Source organism: Vicugna pacos, chromosome 4, assembly GCF_048564905.1.
Source record: "Vicugna pacos chromosome 4, VicPac4, whole genome shotgun sequence".
Classification (NCBI taxonomy): Eukaryota; Metazoa; Chordata; class Mammalia; order Artiodactyla; family Camelidae; genus Vicugna; species Vicugna pacos.
Window position 1 is genome coordinate 35,962,023 of NC_132990.1, and position 23,408 is coordinate 35,985,430.

A 23,408-nucleotide genomic window follows, 5' to 3' on the forward strand; every position below is an offset into this window, starting at 1 on the left:
TAAAAATAAAAAAGCCCAGGTCACTCTCCAGAGTTTGACATCTTCCTTACCTTTGAAGACATGATATTCTTAACTTCCTCATCTGCTGTGGAGTGCATCCCTGCGAGGTCTGGGTTACTGCTGCTCATCGCCCGGGCCTGCAGCAGTTTCGAACTCACGGCGGCAGCAGTTGTGCGTCCGTATGTGTGGTAGCGAGGGTCTGGGAGGGCAGTGGGGCTGCCTGCACCCACCAGGTATAGACATGTCAACAGACAGGGGATCAGAGTCACTCACTGGGCTTGAGAAGGAATTGAAGAGGGATGGGGTAGACAGTGGAGTGGAAACCCAACAGATTAGGTTTTGGGATTAGGGTCTTATTATCAAATGTCTAGGGGAGACCAGGGAGGCAATGTTTGTGGGGAAAGATAAGGTGTAAGGCAGTAGCAAGTGGTGAGGACTGTGGTAAAGTGGAAACACACGCCTCATCGAAAGGTAGGGGCTTCTCCTCTGCTCCAGCCTATTGTTGCCATGGGGAAACAGCCCATGAGGTTCTGATTTCTCAAGACAAGCTGGAAATGTGGATATGCTTTATTTATTAATATTTAAGTGATGACAGCTTTATAAGTCACGCATTTCTGAGATTTGAGAATCCAAGGAATCATCTGAACCTTATGAGGATAAATACACACTATATATCAATGTTTTTTACCTTTAAGTATTTACATGTGTTCAAAGGCAATTATGTGAGTCTAGGAGATATTACTGGTATTTTTAAAAACTCAGTTGAAATTACAGGTTTACTTGAAATGATGTTGCACAGACTAATGAAAATGCCAAGTTTTTTTGTTAGGGCCTGAAATTTTATTAACTTTTTGATGCTACTTTTTATACCATGCTGACCAGACATTCTGGTTAATTATTACCTATGTAAATAATTCAAAAGACTAGAGAAATAAATGATCATTTCAGAAGTTTAGTTTGGGGTAAATGAGAAAAGGGATTCATTTTTTCATAATGAAAAGTTTAGGAGCCACTGCTGACCACTGCTATTGAATATATATTATTTTCCTAGAATCCTAGTCATCTGTTGTCACTTCTCCAGCTCTTTAAAAAAGAGATCCTTTAGCAGATACAAACTACTATATATAAAATAGATAAACAACAAGGTCCTTCCGAATAGCATAGGGAACTATATTCGATATCTTGTAATAACCTATAATGAAAAAGAATGTATATATATAACTGAATCACTTTGCTGTATACTAGAAACTAACATTGTAAATCAACTATACTTCAATTAAAAAAAAGGAAATAAAAAAAAGAGATCCTCAACTGAATCAGGAATTACCAACTGAGTAAAGATCAGTGAGGGATTATCAAATAGGCAGAAAAAATAAGTGCTTAGAGTATAAAAAGGCAGGAAGAAAGCAAGAGCGAAAAATCTAGAAATAAACTTTTAATTTTAGCATTCATGTAAGTTTTATATCATTCTGAAAAATAAAATTTAACTTTTGGCCTTTTAATTTTATTTTGAATTACAGGGCAGTGGAGTAGGGGTGAGGGTGCCTAGGAGACTCCCAGACACAGGGCAATGTTACCTGACTTGGGCACGTCCCTCTGCGGCTCCGGAAGGCGGAAGACGTAGTGCACATAGGAGGCCAGCAGGCAGTTCCTCCCATGCTGGTCCTTGCCCAGGCCCTTGCTGTTGTGCAGACTGCTGGCGGTGGTCACCACGGACTCGAAGGCAAACTGGGAGAAGTTAGCTGAGGAACAAAGAGGAAGATGGGTGGTCCCACAGTGGGTCCTTAATGAATCCGAGGTGCAACATTCGGACAAGGAGTCCCGACCACTGACCAACTGAACCAGGCTGGCCAAGATGGCGGCCTGGGGCAGGGTGAGTTGTAGTAAGCCCCCGCCTGCTGGCTCTGCTTACTGTAAATGACATCACATTTCCTCCTTCTGTCAGAGCTGTGATTTTTCAGGACAAAGACATGAGCCTGTGCAGACATCCTCTCTTGTCTAAACCATGTTGGAAACTGGTGCTATTTAGTGCACCTAGGACCTTGTCAGAAATGTAGAATCTCAGGTCCCACCCGAGACTGACTGTGTCAGAATTTGCATTTTAACAAGATGCTCAGGTGATTCTTATGCACACTGTGGTTTGCAATGGGCTGTTGCACAACACAAATTCTTGCACAGATTAATCTAAAAACGTATGTGTATTATGTCATTCCCCACAGTGAACCCATACAACAATGCTGCACCCTATACACTCTCTTGTTCAGAAGCTCCAAGCCCTCCACAGTTTGGTTCCATCCTACTTATTCAACCTGGGATCCCTTTCTGCTCAAATTCAACTTCCTTAAAATAAAGCAATCATTATATTGTCCTCATCACTCTGCTTCTCTCCTCTGCAATTTTGCTTGTGCTTGTTGTCCTCACCTAGAAAGCCCTCCTGGCTCCCACCCACAAAATCTCTCTAACCCTTTGAGCCTTAACACAATCCCACCTCCTCCACAAAGCCTCTAACGTCACTCAGTACAGGGCTTAAGTGACACCCAATCACAAGATTCTTTGGCAGTTTCCAGTGGTAAACCCCGTCCCTCTGATAGGCTGGAAGCCTTTCCAGCACAAAGTGCATTTCTCATACTTTCTTGTCTCCCCACTGTGCCCTCCGTGGTGTCAGACACAGATAAGTCCCAAGTAAGAGGCTTGGAGATTAAGTGCCTCTACCTGTTCTGCCTGTCCCAACACCCCATCCCAAATGTCAGTGCAAAACGTGTGAATGAATGTTTTGTCTGGTGATGAAGTTTATATTCCACCGAAAGAAATCTAGGTCTGGTAGAGATGGCAATTGGCAGGAATCCAGCTGGAGAGGCAATAGCTACATGAGTGACAAGTCAGCCTACAACGCAGGATGTTTTCTATGTGGAGCCACAGAAGATGCATTCCAGGACCCAGTGCAAACCGAGGGATTCAGAGGTCATGCTCTTCCCTGGCTCTGAAGTCTCCCCTATGTGTCCCAGACTACAAGTTCTTACTTCTCCCTGCCAACTTACTCATATACCATAGCACAACAGTGTTGATTCCTTTTCTGACACTCCTGGAAAAGTGTCTTTTGACACTTTTTCCATGAACTACTCTTTCACTGTGAAACAGACACTCTGGTGCTCTGCTTTTGCCAATCTCATCTCAGTGTCCCCACCTTGACTTCTTTTCCTCTACCCCTACTTCAAAGCGATCTCAAATATAATCTTCTTCCAGGAGGTGGGCTGCTCCTTCATTCTCCCGGAGGGATGTCTTCAACCCCTCCAAAAATATTTAGCTGTGTTCCTTTGAGGACTTGTGTCCTGTGCTGCTGCTCTTTGCCTCTTGGTTCTGATATGCTCTTGATTACTATTGCAAAGCCCACTACTCTTAGCACACACAGTACTGGGATCATAGATGGTACCCAAAGGTATCTGCTTGGGCTGGAGAGCACAGGATAATACGAGCCCAGCTGAAAACTGCGTCAAACAAAGATGCCCTACAGCAGCCAGTCCATCCTTGCAGGAGTTGGAAGAACCACTGGACCCAGGTCCTACGGGACATTATTTTCAAATAAAGTCTTACCCAATGTATTTCATGTTCATTTTTTCAAAAGTAAGATGGGTGGTTGCCAGGGGCAGAGGGGAAGGGTGAGCGGGTTGACTACTAAGGAGTATGGGGTTTCATTTGAGGCTGATGAAAATGGTCTGGAATTAGACACTAGTGACACTTGCATGACCTTGTGAATATACTAAAAACCACTAAAGTGTATGCTTTAGTGAACTTTATGGTATGTGCATTACATCTCAATAAAAAAGTGATCATTTGAACTTCTGTTGAGAGAGCTCCTTTCCTTCCATTGAATATGGGTTGTCTTATTTCTTTAAAACATCGCATTTCCCTGTTGGTCAAGTGAACAAAGATATCTTAGAGGTAAAAGAAATCTGTCAATTACTAGGAATGGAATTGGAATAACTGCCTACAATCATTCAATACATTTATTTTAAACAACTGTAATTTTAAGCATCCTGTATTACTGTTTCTTTTCTTTCTTTCTTTAACATCCAGGGAGTCTCAGAAAAACAGCACTGGATGTGGCCTCCCTTGGACTCACATCCTCAGTAGGAAAGGAAGATCACACCATTCCTGCTCCTGGGACTTCTGGGAAATCATGTTTCATAAAACGAGGCCCTGCCTGTCTCCTCCGGCCCCCCGGGTCCCCTACCTGTCTGGCCAGCAATGACCATGGGCTGCACAAACAGCTGGAAGAGCTTGTCCAGCATCAGGTGCAGGAAGAGCACGAGTGGCTCCAGGCGGGAGGAGTTCAGGCAGATGATGCTGAGCTTCAGCTCGTGCTCCAGCGTTGACTCACTGATCTTCTGGTCCAGCACGCGGATGGGGAAGGTCACCTGGCTCTCCAGGGAGTGGCAGAGGATGAAGAACTTCTCCAGGTGGTTGTCCTGGGAAGGCAGACAGTAGGTCTCGTGGGTCTCGGCCCCTCACCGATGGATTCACAGACACAATCAAACCACCCCTTCTAGGCAGAAACTCTTCCTCCATGTTTCAGATCTTATGTTCTAAGACAGGGATGTTTCAGACCCCGGTTGTGAGCTTCTTTGCAGGGTGATGTGCACCAAATAGAGCCTCTCAAAAACTGTTAACTGAAGAAAAATAATGTGGACTCTGATGTTTTCTGTGAGCTGAGACAAGCAAACCAAGCAAACACACTGTCAGCACAGGGGTCTAAGCAGATGCAAAACTCGGACAGTGGCAGAAAAAGGAGGGGAAGAAGAATTAAAAAAAGAAAAAGAAGAAAAAAAGCTGGAGAAATGGCAGAATTGCAAGAATTACAGAGGGAAATGAGACAGCCGCAGGAAAGTGCTTAAATGAAGTCTCTCCACAAAATTTCTCAGCCAATAGGGCAGGAACCAGATTCCTTCACTTAGGTGCTCATCATTGTTATACAGTCTTTCTATTTAGACAACAAATAACATCTGAACAGGCTTGCAACATCCCACAAAAAACTAAGGATGATTTTTGTTTTATCCATCACAAAGATTTTCGTTGATTTTTTTATTGGACTGTCCTTAGAGGTTTCTCTGCTGTGCCCTGTCTTCACTATTAGCCTTATGGCTCTGATTTGAACTTGACCTTGATGCTCCTTACCTGGGTGTGAACAGAAGAAACAGCTTGCACTTCAATATTGAATACTCCCTTGTGTCCTTCAGCCCACTTAATGGGTGGATTCTGTAAAGGGACTTTCTGTGTTAAAAGGAAATAAGGAAAATAAAGTTAGCAATTCAGTTCCCTTTTCTGATTACTAACAAGCAGAGCAAAGCGACTTGACTGTAAATGTCAGGGTTTTACAAATACAGAACTCCCTGGAAAACTAATGTAACTGGCTTTGGAGTTAGGAGCTCTGGGTTCAAGTTCAGTTCTGATTCAAACTAATTATTTTTACTTAGGAATTTTTTTTAAATTAATTTTTTAAAATGGAGGTACTAGGGATTGAAGCCAGGACCTCGTGCATGCTAAGAACATGCTCTACCACTGAGCTATTCCCTCCCCCTATTCTGACTTTGACAAGTCAATGAAACTCTGGGCCTTTGTTTTCTCATGCTGAAAGCAGGGGTTTGGATTGAGTGATCTGTCTTTAAACTTCCACCCAGCAATGATAAACTTTGATTCTAGGAACTGAAATAAAGCAATATCTCAGTGATTTTCTAATTAATCAGGGATGTCAAGAATTAATTTCTAGTTAATCAAGGATGTCAAAGCGCAGAATATCTTTTACAAGACCTGAAATCTTAATGTGTTTGAGCGCCTGCAGTTACTCTCCCTTTTAAACAAAATGTTTCCAAGTAGCAGAAGAAAATGTTTCCTTCTAGGCTCCTGCTTTAATCACTCAAAATGACTCTTTTATACCATTTATATATCTATAGCCCTGCAGTTCTTAGAGGCCATTTCTTGCCTTCAAATCCACTGGAATTGTCATCTCTAGAGACATCATACAGTGTTGAGTGAGGCACCCAGGCTGACCCAGACACAGGAGTGTGGACTTTGTGTCTTGCATTTTAACAGACGAAGCAGGCTGTACTTGTAGGGGTAGGATGTGTGCTTGGGATGGGGACCTTTGGAATTATCTCAGAGTCATAAACTGGGACCCAAAGCTGGATCCAACCCAGACAAGTGCGGTTTGGCCCAGCGTTGGAAACTTTGTTGAATTCGTTGTCAAAATTTGAAAGTCAGAGAATTTCACGTGAAAGGCTACTTTCAAACTGCTTTTGAGACTGGGAGATACGATAACACTGGTCTATATTCTAGCACGGGATCTATGGAATGTAGGAGTGGCTGGTACCTTCCATGGGCAGGAACAAATTCCACCAGGACCTGGCACTCGCTGTTAACGAGTCTGACTCTTGAGACACTGGAATTTGTCATCTTTGATCTAAAGGTAGCGCTATCCACTAAAAACATAATATGAGTCATATGTGTCACTTAAAATTTTCTAGTAGCCACATTAAAAAAAACCTTTTTAAAATGTGATAATTTTAATACTATTGAACCCAATATAGCCTAAAGATTATTGTTTTAATATATAATCAATGTAAGAAATTATGAATGAGATATTTTACATTCATTTTTCTCTTCTTAGTCTTTGAAACCCAGTTTGTATTTTATCCTTACAGCATATCTCAGTTTGAACTAGTCATATTTTAATAGCCTCATGTGGCTAGTGGCAACTGTACTGAACAGTTCAGGTCTAAAAGATATCAGGAGAAGCTGAGGGTATATTGATAAAGATAGTTTAGGGTAAGTAGGAAAAAGGAACTAATATTTACTTAAGCATTGAATTTATTACTTGATATGCATTGTATCATTTAATGTTCACGGCAACCTTACAGGCAGGTAATAGATTTCACCCTTACTCAGAGAGTGTAAGCATGTTCACATAGCTAGGGCATGGGAGAATCTGGATTTTTGGATCCAGTTTTGGTTGTCTCCTAACATAAGTTTGTTCTGCAGCATTAAGGGAATTGGACGTTCTAGGAAATTAGAATGTGTAACGTGATGATGAAAAGGTGGTTTTGAGGGCTTCAGCAAGGGTCTATACGTCCAAATCACAATCAGGGAATATCTGTGAACAATTCAGGTTGATCTTAGGTGGTTTTGGGGAGAGCAGTTTTGATCTAAAGCCAGGCATTCCTTTGTGGCCCACGGTAAAGGAAGCTTCTCTCTCCAGGGTAAAAAAGAAAATAGAAAATGGAACAGGTGATGGGTAGTCAGAGTAGGTAAGAAAGTTAACTCTAAAAGTTGGAACAAAATTCAAATTCTTAGGAAATTTTTCAACTGAAATTTGCAAGGAAAACAAAAGAGGTGAATGGGGAATCTATTGATTAAGAGTCTTAAAAGACATGGCAACAATAGCAACGTATGGACCTTATCTGGATCCAGATTCACAAACAACTGTAAAAAAAAAAGACATCTATGAGATAATTAGCAACTTGATCACTGGATATTTGAAGGTATCAAGGAACTATTATTAATTTTTAAGGTGTGACAATGGTATTGTGACGGTTTCAAAAAAGAGCCCTTATGAAATGATACAATGTCTGGGATTTGCTTCAAAATAATACTTATTGAGGTAAACCTGCACCAATCAGACTGAGAAGCATGGGAGCTGGTGCAGAATGGAGGGCTCACGGGGCTCTCTGTAAATGGGTGGGTTGCCCAGAGCGGATGGGCAAGAGGCAGCACAGGAAACAGGGTGAAGGAAAGGACCATTAACATTGGGATCTTCAGAGGAATAAAAGCCCCCAAATCCCTCTAGGGACCGTGCCAACTGACCCTGAGGAGAGATGGATGGAATCTGGCACGGGAACCTTTGGTAAGGAGCGGTGCCGGGAGCAGCTGTTGTCACAGGTGGGCTCTATTTGCTTCCCCTTTAATAACATGATACTTTGTAAATCCTTTTGTGGTAGATAACTCAAGGTAACACTGCCTGGGTACTGGCTGCATTTACCAAACCTTTTGAACTGGTGACAGTCCAAATGAATGAGGTCTCACAGCCAGGTATTTCTCCCATCCTATCAGGACAAGGTGCTCTCAGAAAACACCACGTGCTCACAGATGACTGCTGCCAAAAACATGTTGAGCATCCTTGGTCATGTTTAAGGGGATGAGAAGTGGGTCTGGAGAGGTGGACCAAGACCACGGCTAGACAGGAAACAGCTATGGCCTGCTTGCTGCTTACCTCTGCAGAGTGCATGGAGTAGTTGGGTGGTAGCTTTTCCAAGGCAACTGGGAGACAGTAGGATCCAGTTTGAAGACGTTCATTTAAGAGAATTGGCAGCCACTGAAACAGATGATGTAAAGAATAAAATGGCATTTATTACAGCATATAATTCTGGCAATTTATCTAGTTCACAATAATCAAATGCAACTAAATAATGATTAGGTATTGACCAGGGCTCTTTTGGGGCAGTAATTTCTGTCTAGTTCTTTGCATTTTAAATTCCCTGAGAGTTCCTGAGATGGTAATATCAATGATTCACTGCTTTCAGAGACAAAGTAGTAGCATTTTTCTTTCTAGCCAATGTTTGTGTGTGTCTGGACAACATCAACGTTTATTTTACCTTTTATATATTTTAAAGAGATAACTTTTTCCCCTTGGAGAAAAAAGAGCTATGTTTATGTGTGAAGCATATATGTAAAATTTAGAAATAATGGACACAGCAATGCTTTTTTTTTTTTTAAGAAATGAGGATTCTTTCAATATCTGTCACAACTAGCTTTTGTTTCTGAAATTTGTCACTTGCTAAGTCAAGTCATCTCTGCTCTTTGCTATCATCTGGTTTGCCACATTTTGCTACTTCTGACAGGAAAAAAAGCAAGTGAATAAAGTTGAGCTGTTTATCTCTGCAGGGCCCTCGGAGGCACCATCAACCTCAGTGTGAACCTGAAAGTGGAAAACAACTCACTGAATATCCCAGGAGACTTTCGACAGAGTTTCCTTGCTTCTGCTGACAGCTGATATGATAGAAGGTGAACAGGAGGTGGTGACTGACTGTGAGCTTAGCAGGGAGCTTAATTTTCACTTCTTCGTAGAAGTCAGGAGACCTGTTTCAAAAGCACATTACACACAAATAACTTGTAGCAAGAATGATGGCTTCTCTGACTATAAACTGTAACATCACGGGCCCTTTGCCCCTCAGAACTGGCCTGCTTGATGCTTTGCTTTTCATTTTACATCAGTCTGCTCCTAAGCTGGATGTTCTTGAGACCAAGCTCCTGTCACTGGATTCATTTCACTTACATAAGGCTACTCACAAACTAAAAGCTTTGTCAGGAGGAAAAAAAAAAAATCCCTGCACACAATGGAAAAATCCAACAATTTAATCTGCACAGGGGATGAGGCTCGGAGTCTTCTGTGACTTCCTTTTCTATCTCTACCCCAAGAACAGGGACTGGCTCATGGCCGGCACGCATCAAAGGATTTGGGGGAAATGAATGATGCAGGAAGGAAAGGGAACCTGATTTTATTGAATTATGAAGTCCCAAGTAGTTTACTAAGGGCCTCGTGTACTTTACTCATTTAATCCTCATTGCAATCCAGGAGGGTGGGTTCAGAGAGGTACTTAAATGGGCCAAGGTAATTGGGCCAGGACCAAACCCAAGTCCACCTGACTCTCTACAGATGTTGCTTCCCTACCTAGAAATGTGAATAACAGTTTAGACCCTATTCTGTGACTCAATTTACCTACATAAAAATGAGTGTTCCATTTCTCCTTTGGTCAACTCAAATCTTCTTCAAGTAGGTAGAGGTATAGGTGTGGAGTGGTGTGTAGAAGACAAGGAGACAGAGCAAGGAGGGCTAGATTTGGTTTCTGGCCCCTTTAGTATCTCAAGGCAAGGCAAGAAATTAATTTATGTAACACCATAAAATCTCTCTGTATAGAAGAATAGACGGTTCCAGAAAAGTCAAAACAATACTAGGTTCTTAAAGACATCTTCTCCCAGTTACAGTTAATGGTAAAAAGTGTATGTCTCCAACACAGAATCAGGGAACTGGCATGGATTTCCTCTCTACCTTAGTCCCTGAATTATAAAAACTGTTGGGAGGAATCACCTAAAGGATTCAGAAAAGCCAGGAGATAAGGAAACAATCTTGGCATGTGTTTAGGGCTCTGAAATATACTTACTTGTTATGGTATGTAACGGCTGTGTACACTTCCTGCAAAAATTCAGGCCCATTGGATTTTCCAAAGATGACCTGTTCACCAGTATAGAAAGGGCCAAGTTAATTGTGATATTTGGGTAAATCATATCAACTATTATCAGTCCAATAGGATGTTCTGGTCTCACAGAGCTGCACTTCGTATATTAAGAATGCTGAGTCCTACAACTGGCCCAACTGCACATTGATGCAGGAGAACTGGCTATGAAGGGTCAACTGAGATCCCAGAGGGCTACAAGTTTCTGGGACTGGGAAACCAGTGCCCCCGACTCTGCCTCTGCTGGTAGGTCTGCACAACATGACATAGTTTTGCCCTTAATGAGAGATCCCTGGTCTAGGCTCTTTCCCTTGGTCACTTGGGTTATCAGGACCTTTGCTGGCCACACATTTATGCTATTGAGAAAAAGTCACCTCCTTGGGCCTGATTCGGCCATAAAGACACATGATTTCACAAGTGGATTCACTTTTTGGGTAAAGAAAAAAGAACCCTCCTTACTAGATGCAGTACTGCCCACGCCAGGTCCCAGCATTTGGTGAGTGGAGAACAGGCTGGAATTTGGCCCTGACTCACCCCACGCTGGGTGCCTTGGCTACCATCAGAATCTGCACAGCTGTACCTGGCTGTCCTGGAGGACCTGTCAGGGGCCAGAGCAGAGAGAATGGGGTGGGCGGTTCCTCCTCTAGGATTTCTTTCCCACCACCATTGCAAGAGGACACCTTGCAGTGGGAAGTAGGTGAGAAATTAGGAAGATAGTTAGAAAAAAAAAAAAGGTAGATATTTGAACAAAGGAAGAACTGGAAAAAATGACTTCACTAGAAAGGTATATTAGCTGAATTCTATGACTTAAAGAAAATAACAGTAGCTAACCACCCAACTTATTTAATGGCAAATGATTAAAATAATTCAAATTCTGGCATTCTGGATTCCTTAGAGAACAATGTATTATGTATTTATCATTTGATTTATATTTTGCATCAGGATGAAGATCCACTCCTAAAGGTGCTGAGATGACATGTGTTTATCATCACTGGGCAGTACTTCATATTCATGTCTAGTTGTGGATCGGGGCTTGGGTACGTGTGTCCTGCAGTACATCTGGAAGTACATATAGCAAACATGGCTGACACATTGGGACCATCTCTCTACTTAGGGTGGAGGGCTGTTAGGGTGGTATGGAAAGAATACATGATATTTTTCAGTTCTCTAAAATGATCTGCACTTCCAAACTTCACAGCTCACTGTGGAATAATTTAGGAAAGAGGCTTTCACATTAGACTGGCCCTGTTTCCCCATCAGTATTCTGGGACCAACACTGGACCAGCCTAAAAAGCCTCTGTACTTTTGGGGTGGTGCTGGCCTGAATCAATACACACTGTTGTCTTAGACGAGGAAAGAAAGCTGAGGAGCCCTGCCTGGATTCTGTCTGCGTGAATTGACAAGGGATGTTTAGCCCACACTGGTTTGAGGCAAATGTTTATTTCCCTCTTTACCGGCATAGCATTGCTGGCATCCTCTCCACACATAAACTGGATCTTTATTGTGATGTTCCGGGCAGATGCTAGCTTGTTAGCAAAATTCAGCCTCTGTGGGTAGACATAGAGAAGGTTTCTGGGAAAAAAGCAAAAGATGAAGAACCAATCAGTAAGGTCTAGAGTTTATTTTAACCAAGTTCTTCAGGGAATGCTAACGCCTGCACTCATGAAGTGATCGTTTTGAAGGAGTTTTTCCTTTCAGAAGGGAAGTGTTTTCGGAGGCATGAGTGAGTGAGTGTTGATGCTTCCTCTTGAGCTGCAGTCATCTGATAATAACCCACTTCATGTGTTTTGTGACACATGAAGACGTATCTGCTGCTGCTAAGAAAGTCTTAATGCCTTGCAGTGTGAAATTCTGCCTATAGGTAACGATATGTTTGATACAAAGATAAGAAAGCAAAAATGTATCACTCATATGTGGAATCTAAAAAAAGAAAAAAAAGAGAGGAAGACACTAATCAACTTACCTACAAACAGAAACTGGTTCACAGACACAGTAAACAAACTTACGGTTACTTTAGGGAAAGGGGTGGGAAGGGATAAACTGGGAGTTCAAGATTGGCAAACAGTAACAACTATATAAAAAAAAGATAAAAAAGAAATTATTTCTGCATGGCACAGGGAACTATATTCAATATCCTAAAATAATCTATAATGAAAAAGAATATGAAAATGAATGTATGTATATGTATGACTGCAACATTACCCTGTATACCAGAAATTGACACATTGTAGCTGACTATACTTTAATTTTAAAAAATTCAAAAATCCACAAATGACAAATGCTGGAGAGGCTGTGGAGAAAGGGGAACCCTCCTACACTGCTGGTGGGAATGCAGTTTGGTGCAGCCACTATGGAAAACAGTGTGGAGATTCCTCAAAAGACTAGGAATAGACTTACCATATGAACCAGGAATCCCACTCCTGGCCTTGTATCCAGAAGGAACCCTACTTCAGGATGATACCTGCACCCAATGTTCATAGCAGCACAATAGCCAAGACATGGAAACAGCCTAAATGTCCATCAACAGGTGACTGGATAAAGAAGATGTGGTATATTTATACAATGGAATACTACTCAGCCATAAAAACTGACAACATAATGCCATTTACAGCAACATGGATGCACCTGGAGAATGTCATTGTAAGTGAAGTAAGCCAGAAAGAAAAAGAAAAATACCATATGAGATCGCTCATACGTGGAATCTAAAAAACAAAAACAAAAACAAACAAACAAACAAAAACAAAGCATAAATACAGGACAGAAATAGACTCATAGACAGAGAATACAGACTTGTGGTTGCCGGGGGGTGGAGGGTGGGAAGGGATAGACTGGGATTTCAAAACTGTAGAATAGATAAACAAGATTACACTGTATAGCACAGGGAAATATACACAAAATGTTATGATAACTCACAGAGAAAAAAATGTGACAATGAGCGTGTATATGTCCATGAATGACTAAAAAATTGTGCTGAACACTGGAATTTAACACAACATTGTAAAATGATTATAAATCAATAAAAAAATGTTAAAAAATTATACTTAAAAAAAAGATTCAGCTCATCTTAAACAAAACTCATGGCCATAGATGATGGCCTAATTTCATTTCTCCTCTTTCTCTTTTTTCTTTCTAATGTTTATATAGTAGTTTCAGTTTCTTATTGGCATGACGTTCTGTATTGTTTTGACTTTCTTTTCTCATCTAAGATGACAGTTCAAACCTCCAAGCCCAATTAGCTGCATAAGAATAACGCAACCTTATGAATAATATATTCATCTATTCAACAACTATAGGACAGGTACTAGACTGACTACAAATTTGTATATTTTTCTTTCTATTTGCAATATTACTAGTATAATCCACTAAAAGGTAAGCTCCATGAGGGCAGGGATTTTTATGTGATGTTTTTGATTCACTGATGTATCCTGAGCAGCTAGAACAGTACCTGGGTGCTAAAAAATACTTGAATAAATGAACAAATAAATGCCTATACTTTCAGTTAATCACATTCCTGAATTAAAGAAACAACAGTGATACTGACATTTATATAGTACTTATCCTAAGTCAGGCAATGTTCCAAATACTTCTTATGTATTAGTTTGTTTAGTTTCTCACAATTATCCTGTAGGTAGGTACTATTTCCATGGCATCACCCCCACATCACAAATGAGGAAAAAATGAGATAGAGATGTTAAATAACGCCCCAAATCATATAGGTTGGAAATGACAATCAGGAAATGAAGTCAGGCAGTCTGGATCCAGAAGTATGCTCTTAACCTCTAAGCTATATTCCCTCAGGTAAGACTCCCATTAAATATGATAAGAATGGCCTTTTCACACTGTTATTTATGACATCTCTCAGAGACAAGCTCACCTTAATTTTCTGGATCCCATCAACAGTACACCAAAAACTGATTCAATTCGTTAGTGTCATGTTCTCTGGGAAAGTGTCTTGTCCTCCTCACTCTTGGACCACTGTTGTAACTCCTGAGTAACACGTTCTCCCAAACAGACACGTTCTTGCCCGCAAGGCTTCAAGATGACAAAACAACCTTTGTGTGAACTAGACACCAGGAGGGCAGTGACCAAGAAGGAGGTTCAGGTGACCAGATTTCCCCTCTGTGAATATTTTGGTAAAACTTTACAAGGATTTGCATATGAATCAATGCCAGGGTTTCTCAGCCTCACCACTAGTGACATTTTGGACTGGACAATCCTTGTTGGGGGGACTGTCCTGTGCACTGCAGGATGTTCAGCAGCATCCCTGGCATCTACCCACTGGATGTTAGCAGTATCTCCCCCTACTCAGTTGTGACTATCAAAAATGTCTCCAGACATTGCCAGATGTCCCCAGGTGGAGCAAAATCACTCCCATTTGAGCATCTGTGAACTATATATGTGAATTTGTGCATTACAGATCTATACAATTATACCTGGCAAACATCCTATCTTTAATAGATATAGTCAATGCCACCTACTGGGTCCATGCTCACGTGTAAATTTTGTTCCATTGGAACAAGTCAATGTAAAGTCAATATTCAAGTATGAGGCAGAAGAGGAAACATTTTAATATTTGATTTATGAGACCTGGGGTAGTCAGGGACTGGAAAACCAAAAGAGAAACATTAGGCTGACACTGACTCCATTCTCCAGCCCTAACCTCTTCATTGTGATAACCACAATGACCCTCCCTCTGTGTGTGAGTGCATGCATGTCACGAAGATGGTCTTTTTGGACCAGTATTTGCATAAATCCATGAATTTACTCCATGGCTTTTCCTTGCTACGACAATATCAGCAGTTACAACACTAATAACCACAACCTTGAACAAGACCAAATGAATGGGCTGAGTGGACCTGGGTCTGATGGACATGCAGACTGACCCAACGAAATAATTTGTTTCCAGATGCACAAATAAAGCAGAAGCCATGTTACAAAGCTAATGTGCAAGGGAGAGCCACTGAGAGTATCCTTGTGAACTGCCAGGGACAGGTGGGTTCCTGCTCAGAACCTCTGTTCTGGTCTGGTAAGAGGATATGAGGAAATCTCTGACCATTTTGAAATGGGAGCAACCCTCAGAGCTAAGTAGATATGAGATTAGAGGGGTCAGTAGTGGGAAGCAGGCCTTCTTTAAAAGAAAAATCACAAGCCATAATCTAGTTTCACTTTCAGAGTGAGTTTGAAATTTGATTTTGTAATCTGTTTCATACAATTTATCGTTGTTAAGAGCAAAGATACTTATTTCACTGATTGTCATAAAACCTTTAGTCTTACACCAGGTATCAAGCTAAGGCTAATTCCATTAGCCTGGTGGGCACTGAAAACCACACCACAAACCAGTGTGGTCCAGCCTGTTCTACAGAACCTCTGTAAAATGTTAACAAGTGTGCAGGGAAGTGGAGGGGGGTAGGTTATCAAATGCTACTGGGAAAGACTGGGGTAAACCAACCTAAACAGGCCAATGTGCCTTGAGAATTGCTTAGAGGGGGAGAGATTCTGATCCTTTTCCCAAATGTTTTGACCTCAGAACTCATTTCATTGATTTCTTCTTTCACAGTATACTTCATAAGTCTAATATTCTGAGGAATCACTTGGGAAAACATTAAAATAAACTTTGGCTACAGAGGACCACTCCACATCAAAGAAGGAAACATTAGAGCACAAGGATTCTCTACTGAAATATCCTGCACAATAATAAATGCTCTCGGGTATTCCAGAAGAGAAAAGGATACTTGGAACACTGTGTGTTCTACCAAGAACACACAGGAGCCACTATTTTGCATGTGCAAGTTCAAAAGCCATGGAGGCAAATGAATAGGATTTCCTATGTCTTACTTTAGTCTCTCTAGACTGGGCAATTCACTGGAGGCTGAATGGGGGTGACACCGTGCTGGGAACAGATTTGAGTTGCTCTGTCCTTTGACCTCCCCAGGCCACTCTGCTTCCTGCATTGTAGCATCATTGCCCTGGCATTGTAGCATCTGGCACACACATTTCCCTTTGCCTGCTAGTCTCTGTTTCCAGCTCTTTCTAGATACCATCTTACCCACTTATTGAACTCTGTTTTAATAGAGTCATAACGGACTGTGAATGGTCAAGTGAACTGACTACTTCCTATATTCAAGTGAAAAAGAAGATAAATGTGAGAAAATGATTTCAACAAAAGGAAAAGAATTAAATTTAGATGATGGGCAGAATACTCAATGAGATTCAAATGTCAGTGACATGTAGGTGGCCTCCCGAGGAAAAAGATGACAGACCATGGATGACACAGTGAAGGGATTTATATAGAATCCTGGGGTGTGCCAACTGGGAGGCACCTCGCTTGAGCCCCAGCTTTTATCAGTGAGAAGCCAAGGCCGTGAGAGGTGAAGTGACAGTGCACTCTGGGAGTTAGCCATGGAGTGGGCACAGGATCCAGTTTAGTACTGTTTCGACTCCACAACATGGCTGTCTCAGTGATGCCTTCCAAATCTGCCTTTGTCAAACTGGGGGAGCCCAACTTTGATTCAGGTAGATATAGCTGAACCTCAGATGCCATCAGGAGAGGCCGTGGAACGGTGGAAGGAGGCAGTTCACAGATGGGGTGTGGGGATATGTGTGAGGTGGATATCCCTTTCTGCTCACCCCTGTTCACCTCCGCTGCCACCACTCCTATCAGCAGAGCTGATGTTTATGGAGTGGCTATGTCGGGGAGTGGTTCTCTGAAGGCAGAGAGCCGGCCTTGGGCAAGTTACTTAGCTTTTCCAAAGGCCCAGCGGGCTTAATAATTGTGCCTCCTTTACAGGGCTGTAGTGCACATGAATGAGTGAGAACTTGGTAAATGATAGCTAGGTGATGATTATTCCCTTCATAGAGCTAATAAGTCAGACACATGCCCCAACCTACACCCTCCACTCCAAACCACCCTCATTTCTCATCTGGATCCCTGCAATGCTTTCCCAGTTTCTTGACTTCCACACTTGCCCCTTACAATCCACTCTTCGTGTATTGGTCAGAGGGATCTTTCAAAGTGTAAAATAGATTATGTCAGGACCCTACAAGGGGTTCCTAAACATCTTTGCATGGGCCCTACATGACCTGGCCCTTGGTGATCTCTCTGATTTTACCAGTCATTACTTTTCAGAAAGTGGCCTTCTTCAAGGCCTAGAATATTCCAAATATTCTCAGCTCAGGGCTTTTGTAGCTGTCGTTCTCTCTGACCAGAAGAGTTTCTTCTGGTTCTTGAAATGACTGATTCCTTCTCATCTCTTAGGTTTTAGCTCACGTGTCAGATCCTCAAAGGGTTCTTTCCTACCGTCCTACTTAACTGGGCCCTGCCACTCATCATTCTTTCTCTTTCAGAATTATATCATGATCGTATGTACATATGATTATGCAAATAATATATGATTATAAAATAATGTGTATCCATTTTCAAAATCTTGAATACTTGAAAAGTACAGAAAAGTAGAAAAAAATAAAACAGCCACCATCTGATATCCCGCTGCATTGAGGAAAATCACTGCTAAGACTAGAGAATTTCCTTCTGGTCTTTTTCCCTCTGAACAAACATTTTTATCAAATATTTTATATACAAAACTTTACCTTATCTTTGTGGTCTTTTATCATTGTTCAGTTATGACCATTTCCCCAGTACAAATAAACATGATTCCATATTATGAAGATGTCATTATTTACACAAATGGCCTCCAAAGATAAGCATTAAGATTATTTCCTTTTTTGCAAATTACAAAGCGGTGATGAACACTTTATATATCTTGTCCCTCTGCAATGCAGTATACTTTTGGAAGAATTCCTTTTAGTTCTATTCTTCATCTCTGACTTAATTGAAAAGATACCAATCAACATTTCTTTATGCTGTGCTTGAAGAAATAATGAGGCAGAGTTTGTAAAAATGCTTTGAAGTAGCTAGATGAAAGGGTCTGTGTAAATCACAACAGTAGTAGTCCTGCCAGACTGGATAAGCAAGTTAGCTGTCACCAAACCCACTCCTATATTCCATTATAGGGGCACCACTTGCCTCTCCCACACAGCCCACCACACTGGTCAACGATTTTGTACACCGCTTCCAAAGGGGTGACAACCCATGTAGTCAAACATCATCACCACGGGCATTCAGGTGTTCTGCCCCATACTGAATGCACTTTCCACAGAGTACACAGCAGGAAGGGAACTTCCTAAGAATTTAGTCCAATATCCCTTTTTGCAAGCCAGAAGGCTGACTCCCAGGAAGATTAATTGACTTTGCTTAAGAATTTGTTTTAAGAAGATGCATTTCCCAAGGATCATCATATTTCTTACCAGCAAGAATGCTAAGTGATATGTTTTGTTAAATCTGTGTGATTACAAAAATTCTTTTAAGTTGTATTGTTTTTTAAAAAAAATTCTCTACAAACAATGCACCCCTTAATGTCTGTATCAGTAGTGACTGCTTCCATTACTTGCTTTTTGTTTGTTTTGTTTTGTTTTTTTGGAGGGGGAGACAATTAGGTTTATTTATTTATTTAATGGTGGTACTGGGAATTGAACCCAGGACCTCATGCATGTTAAGCAGGCACTCTACCATTGAGCTATACCCTCTCCTCAAATCTACATGATTTTTAAGAAAGGAATGTAAGAAAATAATAATGTTCTCTCTTGGAAGGGAAGATCTGCCTGCATGGTCAATAATCTAGAGCCTAAACCAGGTAAGAATAATTACTAACAAATGGTTAACAGGCTCATGTGGGTTTTTTTTGCATATATATATTCTATTTCAGATTCATACATTTTATATGTGGTAAATTAAGTGGCTCATATTAGCTAGGGAAGAATCCTAAGAATTATATTGTCTAACGATTTTTGAGACGACAGCCCATAACTGAAATAGAAATCAACTGTTATGGCAAAGTTATTTTGAGTTACTATAGTAACTACAGGTCCAATGTATGTGCAAGGCCTTTAGTATAATCTCAGCTTTCCCCGAATGAGGACAAAAATGGTTCTCTTCAGTCATATGCATCACAACATAGAACAGGACAGGTGGTATTCATCAACAATTTCCCTTCCAGAGCCACTTCCCATGGCTTATCTTGATTACAAACTATTTTAGAATCTCCGCGTTCTTTCCACTGATTCAGCAACAGCCCCTCAACTTATTTTTAAAACTGCTGTGACTGAGCAGCTCCAGGAAGTGAGAGGTCAACTTGTGGAAGTTGGTCATTTTTAGATCCAATCATTGACCCAGCTCTCTGCTCTTTACTGTCTTGGGATCATCCTCTACTTCTTTTGCTGACAATATGTTAAACTCAAGGAACCTTGAAATCTTTCAGAGCCACAATGTCAAAACTTCAGTTTGGCTTCTGCTCAGCTTAGTCTATTTATCCAGCGCAAGGAAACAAAGGGAAAAACGGCCCTGCCATGTCTTCCCGGGATGACATCAGTGTTCTCTCCCATGGGCTTCTCCAGCTCGGAGTGGAGCTCAAGGAACAAGTGAGCTAGAGTTAAAAGCGCACTGGCCACCTGTTTAAACAACTGGACACTTGGAAACACCTCCTTGGCTGAGCTTCTACCACAAGTCGGCCAACAGGGGAGGAAGAAAGGAGGCCTGGGGAGGACAGCTGAGCAGCCCGACAGGAGGAAAGAATGCCTCCATCGGCTGGTTGCAGGGATGAAGCCCAGGGAGAAATTCAGTGAGAAGCTAAACTCACTGGAGCAGAAGATGCAGGAGGCTGTGCTCTTCAAGGCAGGTGGGCTTTCTCTTACGAGGGTGATGGGCGGCATCATGGTGAATCGCTTGTTACTGATAATTTGAGTTGGCCTCAACTCTAGCAGACTGAACAGCAGGCCACAAAGGTAAGATTCATCAAGTTGGGGTAATTTTTCCTGTGTAAAAGCCTGGTTAAGTAGGGTGGTGGTGTAGATTGATCCTTTGGGATCCTTTGGGATGCAAATGCCTATGTATCTTCTATGGCTGGTAATGGCAACTGAAACCGAGTTTAGAATGAAAACATATTTGTGTCACTCACTCCCACACCTGCCAAGGAGTACACGGAGGACCACCAAGTCACACCATAGAGCCAAAAGCCTAGCCATCTATACTCTGAGACTATTACAGGGCCTTGGAAATCTCAAAGAGAGCCAAAGGATTAGCGACAGTTGTTCAAGCTCAAACAATCCTTGGTGCTTCCTATGTATCTCTTTGAAAGTGAGACTGAAGTGAGTTAAATGGCTTATCCTCACTGCATAATGTGGAATGAAAATTTAGAATATAAAAGGTTATGTACAAGAAGGCCGTAAGTATTCAGAAATTAAATGCACATAAAGGGTAAGGGTTAAAATACAATATGGGGAAATGAAAAAGGAATTTGATTTTGAAATGGAATTGGTGTCAATTTTTTTTCTTTCTGTTATTTCACTATAGAACCTGTAGCAAAGTAATAATATCAAATACATGCTTTTTAAGAAAAAAAGGAGAAAGAAAGAGAAAAAAAATAGCTGATTTGGAGGCCTGGATTATTTTCACTGTCTTTCGAATATCAGTAATGCCTGGAATCTAAGCTGCCTTTATATCCAGGAAGACGGGCTTGTATGGAAACCTCTGATTAGCAGCCCTCACCAGATAAGATATTGGGTGAGAATGCCCTTTAAAAAACTCCAGAATGTTCTACAGATAGAAGGTGGACAAAGCAATTTTCTTGCGATACAAAGGTTGGAGTTAAGTCTCAAATGTAATGATACTGGAGAAGTGCTTTTTAAACTGCTAAATATGACATAGATGAAGATTCTCTTCCTAATAAGATTGTGTAAAATAGCTGAGTGGGCAACTGTTAACACTCTGCATTACTGTGAGGTCTTACAATATGTTACTTTAGGAATGGATCAATTTCTCTGGGTTTCTCACTCCATCCTTCAGTTTATCTGCATCGCTCTGTGTATCTCTTGGTGGCTCTCTCTCTCTGTCTTTAATCTGCATGTTTTACTCTGCCTCTGTTTGTGTCCCTCAGTCTCTCTCCTTCTCCATCTCTCTGATATACCCTCTCCTATCTTTCTCTCTCTCTCTCACCCTCTAAGATAATGGCAAAATGCTTTTGGAGGGAGCACTCCCCAGCTTTATCCAGTCACTGAAATCCATTTCCTTAAAAGCTCGCAAGTGTTTGATGACTTCCCACTCTGAGCTGGGGCTGGGTTGCAAGCCAGGTCGTGTTTTCCTCTTAGGATGACAGACACAGAGTCTACGATGTATGAGTGTCTCAGAATCCAAAAAATGCCTGAGATCCTCAAAAATGATTAGCTCCTAAACATGAAAAGTAAAACCTCAAAATCAAAATGAATGAATTTTAAATTAAATGTTTATCAAAAGCAATATTTTATCAATGAGTCAACAGTCACTCTACTCAGTTTATCCTACAGGCAAAAAAAGCTCACCCCTACTTTGCAGACTGTTATAAAATTAGACATAGGGTACAGGTAATAAATAAGGAAGTGGGTGCATCTTAGTATGTTTTAAAGGATGTGTGGCCAGATGATTTGGGCTTAGGGAGGTCTTAAAAGGAACTTGGCTATTGATATGGGAAAGGGAAAGGATAAAATACCAGAGAAATTGGTTTTTCTGTTTTATTGGTTTTCTTACAGCTAGAGACACAAGTGTTGATTTAATAGCAGGTCACTAGCAACATGCACTAGACTGAAGTAGACGGGGGAGTGAATGAGTACCTATCTCTCCTGATAAGAACACTATTGAAGCAGCTTTCTGTATAAAAAGCTCTCCAGGCTTTTAAATAAACACTCTCAACCTAACTACTTTGGCAATTTCAAAGTAATTTCTTTTTCTTTCCTTGTGTTTTAAAACTCTCCCCCTCTGGCCTTTTTTGCAAAGACAGAGCCAAAAAATTGATGAACTATTTGCTGAGCTGGAAATGCAGCAAAACCCTCTATATGACTGGGACACGCTCATTCAAAAACTACACAGAAATGCTGGCGGGTCTCACTCCCTTTCATAATGTGTTAGCAACGGATTTTGATTCCAGTAGAACAAAATTCAAACGCCTATTAATATCAGTGATACCTTACAGTTATCTGATGTCTTTTAATCAAACATTCCAAAGAAAATTGCAAATCTAGATGTTATTTTGAGGTACCCAGACAAGGTGAGCAGCTGAGGAGGTGGTTTTATTTATCGTTCACAGTTCACGGCCAGGAAAATTTATTTTAAATGGAATAATAAAAGTAGCTAACCATATTTAATCCTTACTGTTTGCAGGCACCATTCTGATAGTAGCTAATAGTACCTATGACAGGTCCTACTATTAGCCTCTTTAGGCAGATGCTAAAACTGAGACACAGACAGGTTGCACAACTTGCACAAGGTAACAAGGCTTGCAAATGGCACAGTGTAATTTAAATCTGAGTGCCCTGAGGCTCACACTAGACCCAGCGCCTGTAACCATTGCTGCTTCTAAGAACAACAGTAAACAGTCTCACTGGTCGACAATCGGACTCACCAGAACTTTATCATGATGTGGTCTTTTATTAAAATTATTTATAAGAGCTGAAGGATGTTTCCTCAAACAAACTATTTTAGTTAGAGGTTTGACATCTCAGAGCTTAATATCTGGTATATTCCAGAATCACCTAGGAAACCTGTAAACCTAACGTGGCTATATATTTTAGTGGGAGCATGCTTTGTAAATACTTATGGGCGAGCTGAGACTTCGCTACTCAAAGGATGTCCACGAAGGAGCAGCACCAGAATCAGCATCAGCATCAGCATCACCTGGGAGCCAGTTAGGCTGCACCTCAGATCTGCTGAATCAGAGCCTGCATTTTAACAACACCCCAGGTGATTCAAACGCACATTCATGTTTGAGAAGCACTGATCCAAGAGAACTCTACTGGTTCTAATTTGGCAGACATGAATCCTGTAGTTCATTGTGACTTTTTTTTTTTTTCCGGCTTGGCTGCTAGGAAGTTCAAAGTCAGATTTGCAACTGAGTTTTAAATGAACTGTTGAGCACATTAAAATATACTCTGGGTATTAACCTTACCCAGGTTTACACTGATTTCTTTCTCCTTATTTTCCTTTCACCTAGATATTTTACATCTTGTTACACAATCTCCATAAGCTGCCTCAGACACTTTTTAGGA

The 23,408-nt window shown here is 41.1% G+C and overlaps 1 protein-coding gene and 1 non-coding gene across 4 annotated transcripts in view; both read right to left on the reverse strand.

Annotated features, from left to right (window-relative positions):
* Window positions 1–23,408, reverse strand: part of DOCK8 (dedicator of cytokinesis 8) — a 201,185-nt gene that overhangs the window by 62,855 nt on the left and 114,922 nt on the right. For all 3 annotated transcript variants that reach the window (XM_072959507.1, XM_006217184.4, XM_072959506.1), the window contains 8 exons: window positions 11,735–11,852; window positions 10,209–10,279; window positions 8,988–9,126; window positions 8,261–8,362; window positions 5,173–5,268; window positions 4,232–4,466; window positions 1,578–1,742; window positions 51–220 (listed from right to left, as the gene is read on the reverse strand). In XM_072959507.1, the coding sequence (XP_072815608.1) occupies window positions 51–220; window positions 1,578–1,742; window positions 4,232–4,466; window positions 5,173–5,268; window positions 8,261–8,362; window positions 8,988–9,126; window positions 10,209–10,279; window positions 11,735–11,852 (1,096 nt within the window). The remainder of the gene's footprint in view (window positions 1–50; window positions 221–1,577; window positions 1,743–4,231; window positions 4,467–5,172; window positions 5,269–8,260; window positions 8,363–8,987; window positions 9,127–10,208; window positions 10,280–11,734; window positions 11,853–23,408) is intronic.
* On the reverse strand, window positions 18,792–18,861 carry TRNAV-AAC (transfer RNA valine (anticodon AAC)). The gene has a single exon. It is a non-coding gene; the product is annotated as a tRNA-Val (tRNA).